At 45.2% G+C, this 21,839-nt stretch overlaps 1 protein-coding gene across 1 annotated transcript in view; it reads left to right on the forward strand.

Annotated features, from left to right (window-relative positions):
- Window positions 1–21,839, forward strand: part of SIPA1L1 (signal induced proliferation associated 1 like 1) — a 421,260-nt gene that overhangs the window by 352,696 nt on the left and 46,725 nt on the right. Inside the window, 5 exon segments of the mRNA XM_038765485.1 lie at window positions 668–817; window positions 8,599–8,723; window positions 13,141–13,203; window positions 13,617–13,735; window positions 18,993–19,432. Of these exon segments, the coding sequence (XP_038621413.1) occupies window positions 668–817; window positions 8,599–8,723; window positions 13,141–13,203; window positions 13,617–13,735; window positions 18,993–19,432 (897 nt within the window).

A 21,839-nucleotide genomic window follows, 5' to 3' on the forward strand; every position in this document is an offset into this window, starting at 1 on the left:
AGCAGCGTGACCTGGTGGATATGCCTGTGAGGCAGAAGGACTTGGGTTCTAATTCCAGCTCCGCCACTTGTCTTCTGTGAGACTTTGGATGTCACTTCACTTCTCCGTGCCTCAGTTCCCTCATCTGTAAAATGAGGATTAAGACTGTGAGCCCCACGTGGGACAGGGACTGTGTCCGACCCTATTCACTCGTATTCACCCCAGAGCTTAGTACAGTGGCTGAAGCATTGTAAGTGCTTAACAAATACCCCAATTATCAGTATTATGAAAGTGCATTTTATGTAGAGCTGGCAATGTACTGTAATTCCTACAGTGAGAACTAGGGCAATAATTCAACGTCAGGCATGGTTGTTTCGTTGGGTTTTTTTTAAACCATCCCACAGTAGAAAAGAGATTCAAATTATGGATTTGTGGCCAGTGTGTTTTACTTAAAGTTCCTTCTCTTTGTCCTCTGCCTCTCCCCACCTCAGTGCTATTTTTCAGACATTCCCAAGGGGTCTGAGTTTTTGCGGGGGTGATGATTTCCAGCCAGCCGGCTGGCTTCATTTCCACTCTCTCCGTGAAGGTCCTGGTGATTGCTGCTGGGGCAGACTCTTGTCCATTAATGCATTTGCCAGCAAATTGGCTCACTCACGGTTGACCTTGCCTTTTTTCTGTGCATTCCCAGGTTGTCTCCTGGTTCGGACCATTATGTGACCGTGTCATCCATGGCTTTGGGAAGATCCCCGCAGTGCCGTAATTCTCCTAGTAGCCTGTCCTCCTCTAGCGACACTGGTTCCGGTGGAGGCACTTACCGACAAAAGTCCATGCCCGAAGGGTAGGGTGTCTCCTCTTTGTGCGTTGCGAAGCGGCATGGCCTGGTGGAAAGAGCCCGGGCCTGGGAGTCAAAGGACCTGGGTTCTAATTCCGGTTCCATCACCAGTCTGCTGTGTGACCTTGGGCAAGTCACATCACTTCCCCGGGCCTTCGTTTCCTCAGCTCTAAAGCGGGGATTGAATCCTGCCGTGTGACCGTGGGCAAATCACTTCAGTTGTCTGGGCCTCAGTTGCCTCGTCTGTAAAATGGGGATTGAGACTGTGAGCCCCACATGGGACAGGGACTGTGTCCAAGCCAATTTGATTGTATTCACCCCAGTGCTTAGTACAGTGCCTGGTACATAGTAAGCACTTAACAAATACCACAGTTATTATTACTCCCTCCTCCTCTCCCATGTGGAACAGGGTCTGTTCCCATCCGGATTAACTTGTATCTACCTCAGTGCTTAGAATAGTGCTTGATATGTAATAAGCGAGCTCTGATTATGTTATTATCAGACATTTTACCTCCTCATCATTTTTACTGGAGAATTCCCTCCTTAAAACCTGGAGGAGTTGAGTTTCAGCTCCTACCTGAAATATTTTCTACTTCTAAATTACTAGCCACATTTGTCCTTTTCTTCCTTTTTTGGCAAAAGTCAGACTTTATATGGAACATTATCTGCCAACTCTGTTGTATTGTACTCTCCCAAGTGCTTAGTACAGAGCTCTGCACACAAGAAGCACTTAATAAATACCATTCATTGGTTGATTGACTGTAAACTCATTGTGGGCAGGGAATGTGTCAATAACTCTGTCGCATTGTACTCTCCCAGGCATTTAGTACAGTGCTTTGCACATGACAAGCACTCAATAAATACCACTGATTGATAAATAAAGCCTCTTCTGGGCATGTTTGCCCCACCATGACCTGTGAAAATGCTTCACAGCCTTCTTAAATCTCCTACACTGATTTCCCAAGGGAGATCACTAATTCAGTATAATGTTACATGGAGTATGTATTGATTGATTTTCCATCCTACACTGCTCTTGAAGTTAGAGAAATGTTGTTCAAATCCCAGGCTCTGATTTTTTTTTTCTGACACACTTAGAGTATTCCCCGATAATCGTCTGATTTCTTTTATCATTCTTGAAATAGGAGAAGCCCCAAGAATCCATTATTCACCTTTGGGGAAAACCCATTAACCAACTTAAATATGTATGATTTCAGAAAAAACTGCATTGGAACTAGTAAAACAGAAAAGTAAATGGCAAGGAGAACATCGTGCAATTAATTGATCATATTTATTGAGCGCTTTCTGTGTGGAAAGCCCTGTACTGAATGCTTGGGAGAGTACAATATAACAGAGTTGGTAGACATGTGCCCTGCCCACAAGGAGTTTACAGTCTGGTTGGGGAGATAGACATTAAAATAAAGTACTGATATTTACAGAAGCAATGTAGGGCTGAGGGAAGGGGAAATATAGGGGCAATTCCAAGTGCAAGGGTGATGCAGAAAGGAGGTAATAGGGGAAATGAGGGCTTAATCAGGGAAGGCCTATTGGAGGAGATGAGATTATAATAAGGCTTTGAAGGTGGGGAGAGCGATGGTCTGTTGGATGTGAAGAGGGAGGGCATTCCAGGCTAGAGGCAGGACGTGGGCAAGAGGTCGGCGGTGAAGTAGACAAGATGGAGGTACGGTGAGTAGGTTGGCATTGGAGGAGGGAAGTATGTGGGCTGGGTTGGAGCAGGAGAGAAGTGAGGTGAAGTTGGAGGGGATGGTATGATGGAGGGCTTTAAGCTGACGAGGAAGTAAGAGACTCTGAAGGGAGCCGTAGGTATTCAAGGTGGGGAAGGACAGAGAGGAGTCATGGCATAAGCGACTCTGGGGTATTTGGGAAAGACTTTGAGACACCACGTGGCCTAGCATGGTGTAGTGGATAGAGCCTGGGCCTAAGAGTCAGAAGGACAGGGACTCTAATCCCAGCTCTGCCACTTGCCTGCTGTGTGACCGTGGGCAATTCACTTCACTTCTCTGGGCCTCAGTTACCTCATCTGGAAAATGGGGATTGAGCCTGTGAGCCCCAGATGAGACAGGGACTGAATCCAATCTGATTTGCTTGTATCCACCCCAGCGCTTAGTACAGTGTAAACACTTAGCAAATACTACAATTATTATCATTAAATAGGTGGGAGGACATAAGTTCATATCCTTAAATCATATATTTTCAATTAGTCATTTATATTAATGGCTGTCTCCCCCTCTAGACTGTCAGCTTATTGTGGTCAGGGAACTTCTTCTAATTCTGTTGTTGTACTCCCCCAAGCACTTAGTACACTACTCTGCATGTAATAAGCACTCAATAAATACCACTGACAGATTGATTTTTTTTTTAATGGTATTTGTTAAGCACCTACTATCTTCCAGGCACTGTTCTTAGTGCTGGGGTAGGTTCAGGGTAATCAGATTGGACACAGTCCATGTCACATGTGGGGCTCACAGTCTTCATCCCTATTGTGCAGAGGAGGTAACTGAAACCCAGAAAACTGAAGGGACTTGACCAAGGTCACACAGCAGACTAGTGGTGGAACTAGGATTTGAACCCAGATCCTTCTGCCTTCCAGGTCTGTGCTTGGGCCACTAGCCCACACTGTTTCTTCTGATAGCTGCGGTCATTTGAAGCAGCAGAAAAAGTCAGGGCCACCTGGCAAAGAGCAGTTGTAAAAGGGTTGACCCTGAGAACAGACAGTGCCAGAAAATGGCCACCCAAAGTGGAAATCAATCAATCAGTCCATCAGTGGTATTTATTGAGTGCTTATTATGTGCAGAGCACTGTACTAAGCCCTGGGGAGAGTATAATAGAAAAATAAACAGACTCGTTCTGTGCCCACCATAAGCTTACAGTCTAATTAATCAGTGGCATGTATTGAGCTCTCACTGTATGTCGAGCACTGTACTAAGCACTTGGTGAGTACAATACAACAGAATTAACAGCCAAGCTGCCCACAACAAGCTTAACAACAGAAGCAGTGTGGCCTAGCGAGGAGATCCCAGGCCTGGGAGTCAGAAAGTTCTAATCCCGGCTCTGCCACTTGTCTGCTGGGTGACCCTGGGCATGTCACTTAACTTCTTCGTGCTTCAGTTACCTCATCTGTCAAATGAGGATTAAGAATGTGAGCCCCATGTGGGACAGGAAATTGGTCCAACCTGATTAAGCTTGTGTCTACCCCAGCATTTAGAACACTGCTTGAAACACAGTGAGTACTTTAACAAATAGTATTATTATCATGATTATTTATCATTATTATTATTTTAAGAAGCAAGGCCAGCCACTGTTGGAAGGAAATTAATGACCGCAGGAGGTGAAATTTTTCCATGCACATGATGTGATAGGGACTGCTAATCAATTAATAAATCAATCAATCGTATTTATTGAGCACTTACTGTGTGCAGAGCACTGTACTAAGTGCTTGGGAAGTACAAGTTGGCAACATATAGAGACGGTCACTACTCAACAGTGGGCTCACAGTCTAGAAGGGGGAGACAGAGAACAAAACCAAACATATTGACAAAATAAAATAAATAGAATAGATATGTAGAAGTAAAATAAATAAATATAGTAATAAATATGTACAAACATATATCAGGCATCATAATACTAATAATAATAATGATAATAATAATAGTGATGTTATTTAAGTGCTTACTATGTGCTGAGCATTGTTCTAAACACTGGGATAGAAACAAGGTAATCAGGTTGTCCCACGCGGGACTCACAGTCTTAATCCCCATTTTACAGATGAGGGAACTGAAACACAGAGAAGATAAGTGACTTGCCCAAAGTACAGTGCTCTGCACAAAGTAAGCGCTCAATAAATACTATTGATGAGGAAAACATTGGCAGAATGTGCTTTTTCAATCTGAGTCTCTCTACTATCTGTAAAGAACTATTTCCTATATATACAGATTCTGAGGGGATTAGAAATAAATTTAACCTTCTGAGGTCAAGGATGTTATTTCAGGTCTGTAAAAGTAACATTGTTGGCCCTACTTAATTCCTATTTGAATTAGTAAGCTTTATTCATTATAGTCTATTTAAAAAAACCAAAAACCTCAGACTATTTTGTCACTGTCATTCAGCATATGAATACTATAAATGAGTCTCATCTTTAGACTGTAAGCTTGTTGTGGGCAGGGGATGAATCTACCTACTCTGTTATATTGTACTCTCCCAAGCGCATAGTATAGACCTCTGCACATAATAAGCACTCAGAAAAATACCATTGGTGATGATGAAGCTGCATATGGCTTTTCTCAGTCTCTGACACTGTAGATATAATACTTCATAAAATTAGCCAAATATTTTTCAGCGAATATAGCAATCAGTCACTCTTAAGCTAATATTTGCATGGGAAGATTCAAACATTATTCCACCGCTATTTTTTTCTGCAACTATTAGGGTTAGTATCTAACTGCTAAACTCATGATGTACTATATTTTGGTTTTCTTTGTTTTTGTCAAAGGTAGCTGGGATTTCCTGTGGAAAATTTTCCAGGGCTGAATTTATTGTGATTTTCTTTGGGTTGACACTTTTGAGTCCATTATCATAATATTTTTCCATTTTCTAAAACCGTATTTCGAACATCTTATTATTCATTCATTCAGTTGTATTTGTTGAACGCTTACTGTGTGCAGAGCACTTCACTAAGTGCTTGGGAAGTACAAGTCAGCAACATATAGGGACGGTCCCTACCCAACAATGGGCTCACAGTCTAGAATGGGGAGACAGACAACAAAAACAAAACATGTAGACAGGTGTCAAAATCATCAGAACAAATAGAATTAAAGCTATATGCACATCATTAACAAAATAAATAGAATAGTAAATATGTACAAGTAAAATAAATAGAGTAATAAATCTGTACAAGTATATGCAAGTGCTGTGGGGAGGGAAAGGAGGGCAGGGGGGATGGGGGATGGGGAGGAGGAGAGGAAAAAGGGGGGCTCAGTCTGGGAAGGCCTCCTGGAGGAGGTGAGCTCTCAGTAGGGCTTTGAAGGGAGGAAGAGAGCTAGCTTGGTGGGTGTGTGGAGGGAGGGCATTCCAGGCCAGGGGGAGGATGTGGGCCGGGGATCGACGACAGGACAGGCGAGAATGAGGTACAGTGAGGAGGTTAGCGGCAGAGGAGCGGAGGGTGCGGGCTGGGCTGTAGATTATCTGTACAAAGATAATCCAGGCAGCAGAGTGAAGTATAGACTGAAGTGGGAAGAGACAGGAGGATGGGAGATCAGAGAGGAGGCTGATGCAGTAATCTAGTCAGGATAGGAGGAGAGATTGAACCAGCAAGGTAGCGGTTTGGATGGAGAGGAAAGGGCGGATCTTGGTGATGTTGCAGAGGTGAGACCGGCAGGTTTTGGAGATGGATTGGAGCGTGGGGTGAACGAGAGAGCGGAGTCGAGGAGGACACCAAGGTTGCAGGTTTGTGAGATGGGAAGGATGGTAGTGCTGTCTACAGTGATGGAGAAGGCAGGGTTTAGGAGGAAAGATAAGGAGTTCAGTCTTGGACATTATTATCCAGTAAAGTGTTATTGTGACGTAGAGGATCTGGGATCACACTAGATTCTTTTTCTGGCTCAGCTATGTGACAATTGGTTAAATTCCCTAATGTTCCTGTGCTTCAGTCTCCTTAACTGCACAAAAGTGCGACCCTTTTATGGGGGGAATTGTATTTGTTAAGTTCTTGCTGTGTGCCAAGCACTGTACTAAGCACTGGGGTAGATACAAGCTAATCAGGTTGGATACAGTCCCTGTCCCACATGGGGCTCACAGTCTCAATCCCCATTTTATAGATGAGGTAACTGAGGCACAGAAAAGCTATGTGCCCAAGGTCGCCCAGCAGAGAGGTGGGAGGGGCAGAATTAGAACCCAGGTCCTTCTGACTCCCAGGCACGTGCTCTATCCATTAGGCCATGCTGCTTCTCAGACTTCACATTTGTCTGCTTAATGCTGCTCTTGAGAAGACTCATGAAAAGCAAATTACAAGTACCAGGAGGCTCTCCAGAGGAAAAAGGCACCATATAAATTTACCAAAAGATATTAAGTCTTGTCATTACCTTTGGTGAGGGAAGCAGAAGGACCTGGGTTCTAATCCCAGCTCCATTGCTTGTCTGCTGTGTGACTTTGGGCAAGTCACTTCTCTTCTCTGTGCCTCAGTTCCCTCATCCTCTGTCCCCACGTGGGACAGGGACAGTGTCCGATCCACTTTGCTTGTGTCCACGCTGGCACTTAGTACAGTGCCTGGCACACAGTAAAGCACTTAAAAAAATACCATAAAAAGCAGGATAGGTGTGAAGCATTGGCAAAGCATTGGATTTCTTTTAGCATATAGTTTTCTTCAGCAGTTTTTATGAAATATCACCCCTGAAACATGCTGAAGGATTTCTTCTCTTCAGAAGTAAATTGAACTTCCCTAACTGGAGTCTGATATGAAATCTTGGCTCAGTTGACAAGTTGGAAATAAGAATTTCTAATATGACTTTAGCCTCTCATAAGTTTCAACACATTTGCAGACTCTGATTTGGATGTATTGTGTGTCTGTGCTTGTGTTAAAACTCAGGAAACATCCAAAAACCTGACTATGTTTCATTAAATGATAAAGAAAATTATTTCTTTAGAAGTAATGTTATTCTTATAAGTTATCTCTTTAAACAGTAACAGTGCCTCAAGCAGATAGCATCTTTTTTGGCTTCTCAGAGAGATGTTTGGAAATGAGCAGTAACAGTACTAAGAATCATAATTGTAGAATTCTATAAGTGCTCACTGTGTCCCAACACTACACCAGGCATTGAGGTCGTGTACAGTATAAATCAATTGTACAGAGTCTCTGTCCCTCATGGGGCTTACTATCTGAAGCAGAGGTAGAATGGGTATCTTATCCCCATTTTTACAGATGAGGAAACTAAGGCACAGAAGAGTGAACTGCCTTGCCCAAGGTTACACAGCAGTTGCATGGAGGAGCCAGGATTCGAACTCATATCTCCCAACTCAAATGGCGTGTACTCTTTCCATTAGGACATATTGCTAATTAATTAATTAATTGTGGTATTGTTAAGCTCTGACTCTGTGCCAGGCACTTACTAAACACTGGGGGAGATGCAAGAATATCAGGATGGCCACAGTCTATGTCCTACATAGAGTTCAAAGTCTTAATCCCCATTTTGCAGATGAAGTAAGTGAGGCCCAGAGAAGGAAAGTGACTTGTCCAGGGTCACACAGTAGGACAATGGGCAGAGCCGGGATGAGAACTCAGGTCCTTCTGACTCCCAAGCCCGGGCTCTATCCACTAGGCCTCACTGCTTCTGTACTGGACAATATTAAGCAAGAAGGTGTCATAAGTAAAGTTGTGTACCGTGTATACTATTGACTTTAAGATCATATGTCTCTGGGTGAATGTGCCTTATTGAAGGCACGTCTCCTCCAAGAGGCCTTCCCTGACTATGCCTTCCTTTCCCCTCCTCCCACTTTGTTCTACATCACCCTGCTTTGCTCCCTTTATTCACCCCACACCTCAGCCCCACAGCACTTGTGTCCATACCCGTCATATATTTATTTCTCTTAACGTCTGTCTCCCCCTCTAGACTGTCGGCTCGTTGTGGGCAGGGAACATGTCTGTTGGATTGCTACACTGTCCTCTCCTAAGCGCTTAGTACAGTGCTCAGCCCATAGCAAGTGCTAGATATGTTTGACTGGCCAATTGACTGACTCTCCCATCGTCCATTTACCTTTGATCCTGGGAATGTTCGCAGGTTTGGAATGAGTCGCAGGTCCCCGGCTTCCATTGACAGGCAGAGTACCCAAACGGATATTGGAGGAAGTGGAAAATCCACGCCCAGTTGGCAGAGGAGTCAGGACAGCATTGGCGACCACTTGGGTAAGTAACTTTTATAGAAAGATGGTAAATTCTTCTCATCCCATGATCACATAGGCCAGTGATTTCCTCCACCCAAGTGGCCAGCGGCCCCTTACAGTTCTCGCTTTTACTTACGATCTTTTTCGTTAATCGGCTCGGCTTAGAATGAGATCCTCGAAATACCGCGCTTAGCCACGTCTCAGAATGAAACAGGTGGAAAACCAAAAAACTTTAGGTTGTAGAATAACTGGCCTCTTGATGTGTAAGGTGTCTCTCAAATCTTTTATATTGTACTCTCCCAGGCACTTAGTGCAGCGCTCTGCCCACAGAAAGTGCTCAATAAATACCAGTGATTTAATTTATATACCTAGGACTTCTATACATACCTTCCCTACAAAATCATTTAAGCACTAACTCTTGTACATGTTTTCTTTTCCTATAAGTTCGATTTGTAAATTTAAGTAGCAATAGTCTTCCTGACTAGATTCTAAGCTCCTCAAGGGCAAGGATCATGTCCTTCATCTTTACTGTGTCTTTCTGTGTGCTGAGCGAGTGCTCTCCGAGGCACTTAGTACAGTTCTCTGCATATAATAACCCTCAATAAATACCACTGATTGATTGGTATGCACACAATAGGTACTCAATAAATCTTTTGATTAATCCATAAGAGATGTCCTCAAATTCAGAACAAACCATTGAGCCGTGAGCTGTTTTCCAAGTCCTGTTACTTATCGTCCTTAGCGATTCAGTTTTTGTTCATTTTATCCCTCTGAATTGTAAGCTAACTGTGCGCATGGAACGTTTCTACCAACTCTTTTTTTATGGTATTTGCTAAGTGCTTACTATGTACCCGGCACTGTTCTAAGCACTGGGGTAGATACAAGATAAACAGATCAGACACAGTCCCTGTCACCCATGGGGCTCACAGTCTTAACCCTCATTTCACAGATGAGGGAATTGAGGCACAGAGAGGTGAGGTGCTTAGCCAAGGTCCCAAAGCGGACAAGTGGCAGAGCCAGGATTAGAAGCCGAGTGATAAGCACAGTGCTCAGCACACAGTAAGCGCTCAATAGATACCATCGATTGATCCAGAGTACCTGTGATACTTCCTTTCAAAGGACCTTATGGATGTTTTATATGATTATTCGATCATAGGAACTGTAAAATGAAATCATCCTATGTGCAAAATGAAATAAGCACCTCTTCAACCAGAGTCTCTAGTCTGTTGAACCATCAGCTAAGGGTGCAACAAGTATGTAAAATAGCACACTTTTTTTATAAGTGAAAACCAAAAATGAGGCAATAGAGAGATTCTCCTATTTGGTACCGAGACCACCAAGGGAGGACGTTCTGCTCCAGCAGCATTTACAAAAGTAATAACAGTTGTATTTATTAAGCACTTAATGTATGCCAGGCACTGTACTAAGCGCTGGGCCAGATACATCATCATCAGATCCCACACAAGGCTCACAGTCTAAGAAGGAGGGAGAACAGGTATTGAATCCCCATTTTGCAGATGAGGGAAATAGGGCACATGGAAGTGAAGTGACTTGCCCAGGGTCCCACAGCAGACAAGTGGCAGGGTGGGATTAGAACCCAAGTCCTTTGACTCCCTGACTTTCCACTATGCTGCGCTGCTTCTGGATTCTGAAGGAACTAGCTTGCTTTCCTTTGTCTCTAACTTCACCCTCACCACCGTCGCCATCATTTTCACGGACTGTGATTTAGGGTGGTTGTAAACCATAAAAGAGCTCTAGCAACACATGAGATTTGAAGCTGAGCACCTCTACAAACGTCACCGGAAAACCAGGTCATGTTGCCATCCTGCTTTTATTACACTTCCCTCCTTCTAGCCATGGACAGCAGAAAAAAAAAACATTCTGCGAACATGGCAAGTGAAATGTAATTTTCAGGTTCTGAAGATCTCTCCTTTTGGTCCATTCACTTCAGAGCCTCAGTGTGCTTTGTCTTGCCACTGAAACCGCGTTTCATTTTCTTCCTCTCACTTTTTAATTGGGAGAAGCCTGAGGTTTGCCCAGTCAGCAATTTTCATTTTGACTGAACTTTCTAATCCCCTATGCTCTGAAGTTTTGTTGCTGTTGATGAGAATGACACGTGCAAATCCAATCTGTTGTAGGGCCGAGGCTTTAAACAGCAACATTTTTGAAGGCTGGGGGCGGCTGTGAACATCACGGCACCCAAAACCAATTTGTGCCCCATCAGGTGCCATCCAGCACTTAGAACAGTGCCAGCGCTTAGAACAGTGCTCCAGCGCTTAGAACAGTGCTTTGCACATAGTAAGCGCTTAACAAATGCCATCATTATTATTATCTAATGAAGTTCGGAGAACTATCTCGGGAGGGTAATTTCTAGGTTCATAATTAGAGTCGCGTTCATTCTCCCACGTGAACGTCTCCTTTGTCTTTTTCTCACATCCCTTTACTTGGTGATAATAATAGTTGTAGTATTCGTTACCAATGCCAGGCACTGTACTAAGTGCTTGGGAATTGAGGGGGGCGGGGGTGGGTACCAGCAAATTGGGTTGTCCTACGTGGGGCTCACAGCATTCATCCCCATTTTCCAGATGAAGTAATTGAGGCCCAGGGAAGTGAAATGTTTTGCCCAAGGTCACCAGCAGACAAATGGTGGAGCACAGGATTAGAACTCATATCCTTCTGACTTCCAGGCTCTAGTCACTATGCCATGCTGCTTCTCAGTAGGTGTAATTCTATTTCAGTCTGTCAGGTTTGGGTGATAACAGTTCTGGTTGAAAACCTATGCCATCCGTCTATCCCTGAATAAGCTACCTCTCCTTGTCTCTTTGAGGAAAAACAGGGCTTGTCAGAGAAAGCACAAGGAATAATCATAAAGGCCTCTCTCTAACCAAAAGCCAAAGGTTTTTATGCAGTTACGTGAAGGTTTTTTTTTTTGGCTTTTAGGAAGTTGTGGCCACTGTCACTGTAATATGATTTTTCCAGTCAGAGATATCTAGGACCTAAAGTATGCAAGCAAAGCCTCAGAAAAACCTAAAAAATAGAGCCAAGCCAGGAATTCTCTGTACTTACCATTAATAATGATAATTATAGTACTTGTTAAGCACTTACTATCTGTCAAGCACTATTCTAAGATACAAGTTTAATCAGGTTGGACAAAGTCCCTGCCTCATATGGGGCTCACAGTCTTAATTCCCATTTTACAGATGAGGTCACAGATGAGGCCCAGAGAAGTGAAGCGACTTGCCCAAGGTCACACAACAAAATGTGGTAGAGCTGGGATTAGAACCCAAGTCCCTCTGTCTCCTGAGCCTGTGCTCTGCACACAGTAAGCGCTCAATAAATATGATTGAATGAAAGGCCTTGCTGCTTGTTAGTGAACTAATAATAATGGTAATCATGGTATTAGTTAAGTTCTTGCTATTTGTCAAGCCCTATACGAAAAGCGCTGGGGTAGATACAAGATAACCAGGTCCCACTTGGGGGTCACAGTCTAAGTAGGAAGGAGACCAGGTATTGAATCCCATTTGGAGATGAGGGAACCGGAGCACAGAGAAGTTAAGTGACTTGTCAGACATCACACAGCAGACAAGCAATGGAACGGGGATTAGCACCCACACCCTCTGACTCCCAGGCCCTTGCTCTTTCCACAAATAATCATAATAATAGTAGTTTTAGTACTTGTTAAGTGCTTATTATATGCTAAGCACTGGTATAGACACAAGCTAATCAGGCTCAACACAGTTCCTCTCCCACATGGGGCTTACACTCTAAATCCCCATTTTCCAGATGAGGGAACTGAGGCCCAGAGTATTGAAGTGACTTGCCCAAGGTCACACAGTAGACACGTGGTGGAGCCGGGATTAGAATCCAGGTCCTTCGGACTCCCAGGCCCGTGCTCTATGCACTAGGCCACACTGCTTCCGTATTAATTCTAACATATAGCCAACCTGAAAGTGTCCAAAACAAAGGCCTCTAGCTTTAAGCAATTCAGTAATTCAAAAAGTTGCCTCCCTTCAGGATTCTTTCTTTTATTCTTCTGCCCTGCCTTCAGAATTTCTTTCTATTCTGCTGGGCAGAGTCCTAACAACTTCATAGAGAAAGTTTAATTAGGAGTTAACTCTTCTTTTTCTTCATTTCATCCTCCCAGCTCAGCTTCCACTTCGCGCCTGCTTTCTAATGTAATTTTTCTACCTATCTCTCTTGGAAAGGGGTTAGAGGACAAGTAAAAAAAAAAAGTTTGTCACATAGAACTTGGCGCTCTTCTAGAAAAAAGACTAAAATGCCATGTTGTGGATACAGGTGCAGGCAACTGTCAAATCAGAGACTTTTGATAGACAATCCTCTCACCTTTGGAGCCCCACCTTTAAAGCTTGCTTAGCGTTCAAAAGGCAGGAACTGTTCTAAGTAAACTAGTTGCTATGTGTCTTTTCTGTCGTACCTAGCTTACAGTTATAGAGGACTTCAGGATTACAATTCTTTTGTCCTCGAGCAGCGTGAATATACAGGTAAAAGATTTCAAAAGTTACACGGTAAGTAATGTGCGATCATATCCTTGATTGTCGAGGTTTTGGAGCTGAAAAACCAGGCCAGCTAAAACGTGCAGTGAATTTCATGACTCCAGTTCATGTATCCTAAACATCCCCCAAACCAAAACGTAATTCGAAGCGTCACCATGTGGCTTGCGGCCTTCAGATAATTGTGGTTTGGTGGAAATCGAGTACATCACTGTGTACAATACGACATATTGTCACCACCTGCCAACATCCACCATTAACCACCGGGTTTCTGACATGCTGTCTCTCGTGCGAATTTCCAACAAGCTTCTTGCTGAATTGAAAGTTGGCCGCTCACTGCCCCGAAAGATGCAATGCCGAGTCTCCTCATTGCCCATGCCCTGATGCTCTGTGTTGTATTCCAGAACCGACGTGCCATATCCCTGCAGTTTCCAAGGTCCTGCCGTCGTTCAGAGAGAGCCCCGGCGGCAGACTAATAAGACAGGGACCAGTGGTCCATTTGCCTGCAAGCAAGCAGGGGCACGTAAGTGAACTGAAAATCCCACCGTTGAAATGTTTGACTCTCTTGCATGCCACGGTGGCGATCTAGGGCAAGCCATCCCTCCTCCATCTTGGAACGTGGAGGAGAGAGAGAAGTCCTAACCTTCCCTCAGCATTCCAAGAGCTCATCCCCAGCCCAATAGCAAATTTGTTAGGCACAACATTTCACTGCTGGTCGAACACAGAGTGCGGGGGCCTGTCGTGCGTAGAGAAGCAAGGGGTTTGTAGGCAAGTGATTTCTACCAGGGTAAGTATCCTGGCACAGTACACCATTCAGTCCCTATATTATTGAGGTGCCAATGCCAGGATATGTTCTGTCTTGTTTCTGCTTGTTGACGTGTCTGCTAATTCTGTTCTATCATACTCTCCCAAGTGCTTAGGACAGTGTTGTGCATGTGGTAAGCATTCAGCAAATACCATTAATTTATTGATTGACCATGTTCTTTACCTTTGTACATCTATAGTTACCCCATGCCCTGAAGGAGTGATTTAGGTAGGCAACTTTCCTGATCCCTTGTATTGTAATAATGAGGCTCCCCATTTCTTTCCAGCCCCACATTTCTTTCATTCAATTGTATTTATTAAGCTGTTACTGTGTGCAAAGCACTGTACTAAGCGCTTTCACTGCTTTTACTCATCCATCCCAGTTGAACTAAAACAAGTGCCCATTTTGACTTTGGCAGTGGCTTTTTTTAGTCTGTCAAGGGATGGAAAGTTTTAGCCCATAAATCAAGAGTTGCATTCTCAGCATTCAGAAAGTATCCAGGGAACTCTACTACTAGACCGCAAACTTGGTTTATCCGCCTCCACTGTTCACTATCTGACTCAAGTGAACTTGTCTAAAACTTCTGTTGTTTAAATACTCTTCCCCTCATTTATGGATTTATAATGGCCTAGTAGGTTTTGGAGAAAATGAAACCAGTGTGGTCTCTGGAAGGCCAAATGACTCACCTCAGGTTAGCATTTTTTGGATGCTAGCATTTTGCACATCAGGAGAACTAATTCTCTGGAGAAGTCTCTAATGTTAGATAAAGTCCAGGGAAAATGTGGACTAGATGGTGAGAAACCATAACAGCAGGAGAACAGGAGAACATAACAGGAGAACCGCTAGAATCAATCAATCATATTTATTGTGCGCTTACTGTGTGCAGAGCACTGTACTAAGTGCTTGGGAAGTACAAGTTGGCAAGATATAGAGACAGTCCCTACCCAACAGTGGGCTCACAGTCTAGAAGGGGGAGACAGAGAACAAAACCAAACATATTAACAAAATAAAATAAATAGAATAGATATGTACAAGTAAAATAAATAAATAAATAAATAGAGTAATAAATCTATACAAACATATATACATATATACAGGTGCTGTGGGGAAGGGAAGGAGGTAAGGTGTGGGGGATGGAGAGGGGGAGGAGGGGGAGAGGAAGGAGGGGGCTCAGTCTGGGAAGGCCTCCTGGAGGAGGTGAGCTCTCAGTAGGGCCTTGAAGGGAGGAAGGGAGCTAGCTTGGCGGATGTGGGAAGGGAGGGCATTCCAGGCCAGAGGGATGACGTGGGCTGGGGGTCGACGGACAGGTGAGAACGAGGCACAGTGAGGAGATTAGCAGCAGAGGAGCGGAGGGTGCGGGCTGGGCTGTAGAAGGAGATAAGGGAGGTGAGGTAGGAGGGGGCAAGGTGATGGAGAGCCTTGAAGCCAAAGGTGAGGAGTTTCTGCCTGATGCACAGATTGATTGGTAGCCACTGGAGATTTATGAGGAGGGGAGTAACATGCCCAGAGCGTTTCTGGACAAAGACAATCCAGGCAGCGGCGTGAAGTATGGATTGAAGTGGGGAGCGACACAAGGATGGGAGATCAGAGAGGAGGCTGATGCAGTAGTCCAGATGGGATAGGATGAGAGCTTGAACGAGTAGGGTAGCGGTTTGGATGGAAAGGAAAGGGCGGATCTTGTCAATGTTGTGGAGCTGAGACCTGCAGGTTTTGGTGACGGCTTGGATGTGAGGGGTGAATGAGAGAGCGGAGTCGAGGATGACACCAAGGTTGCGGGCTTGTTAGACGGGAAGGATGGTAGTGCCGTCAACAGTGATGGGAAAGTTAGGGAGAGGGCAGGGTTTGAGAGGGAAGACCAGGAGTTCAGTCTTGGACATGTTGAGTTTTAGGTGGCGGGCAGACATCCAGATGGAGATGTCCTGAAGGCAGGAGGAGATGTGAGCCTGGAGGGAGGGGGAGAGAGCAGGGGCAGAGATGTAGATCTGGGTGTCATCAGCGTATAGAGATGATAGTTGAAGCCATGGGAGCGAATGAGGTCACCAAGGGAGTGAGTGTAGATCGTGAACAGAAGGGGACCGAGAACTGAACCTTGGGGAACCCCCACAGTAAGGGGATGGGAGGGGGAGGAGGAGTCTGCAAAAGAGACGGAGAATGAACGACCGGAGAGGTAAGAGGAGAACCAGGAGAGGACAGAGTCTGTGAAGCCAAGGTTGGATAGCGTGTTGAGGAGAAGGGGGTGGTCCACAGTGTTGAAGGCAGCTGAGAGGTCGAGGAGGATTAGGATAGAGTATGAGCCGTTGGATTTGGCAAGCAGGAGTTCATTGGTGACCTTTGAGAGGGCAGTTTCCGTGGAATGTAGGGGATGGAAGCCAGACTGGAGGGGGTCGAGGAGAGAGTTGGTGTTGAGGAATTCGAGGCAGCGCATGTAGACAACTCGTTCAAGGAGTTTGGAAAGGAATGGTAGGAGGGAGATGGGGCGATAACTAGAAGGTGAGGTGGGATCAAGAGAGGGTATTTTTAGGATGGGAGAGACGTGGGCATGTTTGAAGGCAGAGGGGAAGGAACCAGTGGAGAGTGAGCGGTTGAAGATGGAAGTTAAGGAGGGGAGAAGGGACGGAGCGAGAGATTTCATGAGATGAGAGGGAATGGTGTCAGAAACACAGGTGGCCGCAGTAGAACTTGAGAGGAGGGAGGAGAGCTCCTCTGAGGATACTGCTGGGAAGGATGGGAAAGTAGCAGAGAGTGTTGAGAGCCGGGGGGTTGGAGAAGACGGGGGAGTGACTTTGGGGAGGTCGGACCTGATGGATTTAATTTTATTAATGAAGTAGGAGGCCAGATCGTTGGGGGTGAGGGAAGGAGAAGGGGGAGGAACCCGGGGACTGAGAAGGGAGTTGAATGTACGGAAGAGCTGATGGGGATGATGGGCATAGGTGTCAATAAGGGAGGAGAATAGTTTTGTCTGGCAGAGGAGAGGGCTGAATTAAGGCAGGAAAGGATAAACTTGACGTGAACGAGGTTGGCATGGTGTTTAGACTTTCGCCAGCAGCGTTCAGCAGCTTGAGCATAAGAGTGAAGGAGGCAGACAGTGGCAGTGATCCAGGGCTGTGGGTTAGTGGTACGAGAGCGGCAAAGGGAAAGGGAAGCGAGTGAGTCTAGCTGAGTAGAAAGGGTAGAGTTGAGCGCAGTAATCTGATCATCAAGATTGGGTAGAGAGGTTACAGATTATGGTAGAAGATAGTTGGGCAGGAGAAAGTATCTTCATAAAGTCCCTCGGAATCGGAAACAACTAGATGGCATTTGATAATAGTAATAGTAGAAAGAGCACGGGGCTGGAAGTCAGCGGACCTGGTTTCTAATTCTATCTCGTTTTCCCACCTAATTCCCACTTGGGTATTCTTTTCCAGCGCTTAATGCAATGTTTGGCACACAGCGAGTGCCTGATATATGTTACTACTGCTAACCATTTTGCAGCGTGGTGTAGTGGCTAGAGCACAGGTCTGGGAGTCAGAAGGTCCTGGGTTCTAATCCCAGCTCTGCCACTTGTCCGCTGTGTGATCTTGGGAAAGTCATTCTAATTCTGGGCCTCAGTTATCTCATCTGTAAAATGGAAATTAAGATTGTGAGCCCCATGTGGGACAGGGGCTGTGTCCAACCTGATTAGGTTGTATCTACCCCAGCGCTTAGAACAGTGCTTGACACAGTAATCACTTAAAAAATACCATCGTTATCTTGGGTGTCGAGAAGGAAAGTTGCCACTGTCTTTGGTAAAAGTAGTAACAGACAGTGAACTAATCGACGCATATAGGGAGGTGGAGGAAAAGATCGAATTGCTGTATTTGACAGAAAGATACCAACAGACACAGCTTTTCGGGAACTATATGCCAATTGCCTGCATTCTTGTTCAAGTACTGAAAAGCAGAAATTCAACAAGTGTCACTGGGGACACTCCTGTGTAGATGAGAGTGGAAATGGTCCTGTCTTGGTTCAAAAAGAACATTTTGAGTAGCATCTGCCTTACCTAAATTAGTCAGTGATGCAACTGTTCTAGTAGCCTGGCCTAGTAGATAGAACACGGGCCTGGGAGTCCAAAGGACCTGGGTTCTAATCCCGGCTCCATCACTTGTCTGTTCTGTGACATTGGGCAAGTCTCTTCGCTTCTCTCTACCTCAGTTACCTCATCTGTAAATTGGGGATTAAGTATGTGAGCCCCACATGGGAAGGGATTGTGTCCAACCTGATCAGCTAGTATCAGCACTTGGTGTCGTGCTTGGCACCTAGCAAATGCTTAACAAACACCATAAAAAATTTATTGAGAGAATCCAGCCATCCATCAATCATTCGTATTTATTGAGCACTTAACCGTGTGCAGAACACTGCACTAAGAATTTCGGCGAGTACAGTCCAACAGAGTTGCTCATAATAATAATGATTATGGTATTTATTAAGTGCTTACTATGTTCCAGGCACTGTCCCAAGCGCTGAGGTGGATACAAGCAAATTGGGTTGGACACAGTCCCTGTCCCGCATGGGGCGCAGAGTCTCAATCCCCAGTTTCCAGCTGAGGTAACTGACACCCAGAGAAGTAAAGTGACTTGCCTAAGGTCACACAGCAGCCAAGTGGCAGAGCCGGGATTAGAACCCATGACCTTCTAACTCCCAGGCTCGTGCTCTATCGACTCCGCCATGCCGCTTCTTGAGGTAGACACGATCTCCACCCACAAGAGCATCCATCAGTCAAATCAGTATTATCATTAAGCGCTTCCTGTGTGCAGAGCACTGTACTAAACGCCTGGGAGAGTACAGTCCAACAGAACTGGCAGACATGCTCCCTGCCCACTCCAACCTTCCAGTTTAGAGGGGGAGGTGACATGAAACCAACCGTGGCCGCTGCTGCTTTCTTCCCCCGCCCCCTTTTTCTGCGCGTGGAATCAGACTCTCCGGAAGGTTCCACCAGGATGTCATGTCTCCTCCTCAGTCTGACAGCCATTACTCAAGCCACTCGAGCAGCAACACCCTCTCCAGCAACGGCTCCAGTGCCCACAGCGATGAGAAATGGTACGAGAGCGGCGAGCGAGGCGACTCAGAGCCCAGCGGCTACACTTTCCTCCAGGGCACCTCGGCCGACAGCGGGGTCGACACCACCTGCTACGGGCCTTCCCACGGCAGCACATCCTCCCTCGCAGCCACCTCGTCCCCCCGGACCGCTGGCAAGGAGAAGGGGGCCTCCCTCTGGCACAGCTCCAGTGAGGTGATCTCCATCGCTGACCGGACGTTAGAGAAGGAGAGCCATGGGATGGAGAGGAAGGCGGAATCCTCCCTCAGCCTCGACCTCCACAGCAAGAGTCAACCGGGCTCCAACCCTTTAACAAGAGAGGGCAGCACTTATAGTATTAACGATGCCGCTTCACACGCCAGGTAACGTTTCCTCTGCGGGTCCCTGTCTCCGAGGGTCCCGGTTCGGTGGTATTTATCGAGCGCGCACCAGGTGCGGAGCACTGTGCCGAGTGCTCGGGAGAGTATGGTTCCCCGGGGCACCGCATACGTGGGAGAGGGCGGTACTGCGGTGGTCTGCTCCTTTAGACCATAGAAATGAAAATGTGCTGGAGGAAAGCGGTGTCCGTTCTGCTTGGCTCAGCCGTTTTTGAAAGGAGGAGTCATTTAATAATAATAATAATAATGATAATTATGGCATTTGTTAAGCACTTACTATGTGCCAAGCACAGTTCTAAGCACTGGGGTGGATACAAGGTAATCAGGTTGTCCCACTTGGGGCTCACAGTCTTAATCCCCATTAAGAGACACAACAAAACAAAGCAGTGAGGTAACTGAGGCACAGAGAAGTCAAATGACTTACCCTAGGTCACACAGTAGACAAGTGGTAGAGCTGGGATTAGAACCCACATCCTCTGACTCCCACGTCCGTGCTTTTGCCACTAGGCCAGGCAGCTTATTTAGCAAAGTTGAGCATGATATCGTGTTTTCTGTGCCTTTCATATGTGAATTGTTAAAGCCTCCTGTGCTAGTCACGTCATCATGATAAATCTTAAAAACCACGAGGTATGTTTTGCAGATTATTTTTCTTTTAATTTCATTTAGCTGGTATTTGGAAGCTAGTGATCACCAGCCCCCGGGAACATTAGAAGTTTCACAATGAAAATGATAAACGTGGTCATTTCAGTTTTCTATAGGTTCTAGATGAGGTATCCGAACAAGGCACGGGATTTCTTGTTTGGAGATTTAGTGAAAAGAGGCCCACTTTGGTTTTCTTAAGATGGGTCACAACCTCTTTCCTCAGGCTGAGATGGCCTTAGTTTTGTTGCCAGATGGCCTATGTGACCCAAATCAATCAGTCAATCAATCAATGGTATTTATTGATCTCTTACTGTGTGCAGAGCACTGAATGAAACACTTGGGAGAGTACAACACAACGGAGTTGGTAGACACATTCCCTGCCCACAAGGAGCTTACAGTCTCAAGTGTTTGCTCAGAATTTTTATTTTTGAATGAAATTTTGCAGCTCCAACAGGGAATACAACGCAAGTGCAACAACTTCAATGTTTGTACGTTCATTTGCTGGTAGCAGGCTGCATCTTCTCTTGGGAACTGCAAGAGTTTGATGCTGAGCAGAATGCATGCCATTTTCTTTCCTGTGGGCCTGAGCTTGAATTAAATAGAATATAAAATATTCTAATATAATATAAAATGTAAGCATTTTGTTGCAACTTTTCTACACTTATGGATTTTGATGGCTTCATTCACCCTTTGCTTTCAGCACAAGTAAATCATGTTATGTTTGAGATAGAACATTTTTTGAATCCTTTCTGTTCAAAAGTGAAAAGATTTAGTGATGTTCTTTTAAGCAGAAGCATGAATACATAGTCTTTCACAAAGTTTAGCCTATTAAAAAAGAAGAGTTGTATTTTTAGCTAAGGAAAATCCTGTCCTGTTCTTCTTTGTGCTAACTTGATTAATCACTCTATTGTGTTTCTCCCCTCCTCTCGAGACCTGGGACATATAGCTTCTTGTGAATTCAATCACTCGACTGTATTTATCAAGCGCCTACTGTGTGCAGAGCACTGTAGTAATCAGTCAATCAATGGTATTTATTTTGTGCTCACTGCATAGCCCTATACCATGCTCTTTGGAGAGTTCACTGTAACAGAGTTGGTAGACACATTCCCTGCCCACTGTGAGCTTACGGTCTAGAGGGGGAGATGAAATGCTGATTATGGTATCTGTTAAACACTTACTGTGTGCCAAGCACTGTTATATAAATTACCCTGTTGAGAATTAAAGCCGGCAGGAGCCTGGCTTCTCAGCCACCCCGAATCCAACTTGAAGAAACAAAGGGGAATTTCATTTATGTCCTTTCTTGCCAAAAATTAAAATTGTGAGCAGTATTACCAAAGACTGGAAGAGCTGAAAATGTAGACTACTTTCAGTTCTTCAGAGAAGTAGCATGGCCTAGTGGACAGAGCACAGGCCCGGGAGTTAGAAGGACCTGGGTTCTAATCCCGGCTCTGCCGCTAGTCTGGTGTGTGACCTTGGACAAGTCACTTCACTTTTGGAGGGCCTCGGTTTCCTCATCAGTTAAATGGGGATTATGCCTGTGAACCTCACGTGGGACAGGGACTGTGTCCAACCCAATTTGCTTGTATCTCTCCCCCTCCCCTGCCCAGTGCTTAGTACAGGGCCTGGCACATAGTAAGGTTTTAACAAATACCACAGTTATCAAATGGGTTGGAATCAAATGGGCAGTTTAAGTCATTGAAAAGCAAAGCCTGAGGGAATATTCATCAGATTCCAGAGGATAAGTTCCTTA

The sequence above is a fragment of the Tachyglossus aculeatus genome, chromosome 23, assembly GCF_015852505.1.
Source record: "Tachyglossus aculeatus isolate mTacAcu1 chromosome 23, mTacAcu1.pri, whole genome shotgun sequence".
Classification (NCBI taxonomy): Eukaryota; Metazoa; Chordata; class Mammalia; order Monotremata; family Tachyglossidae; genus Tachyglossus; species Tachyglossus aculeatus.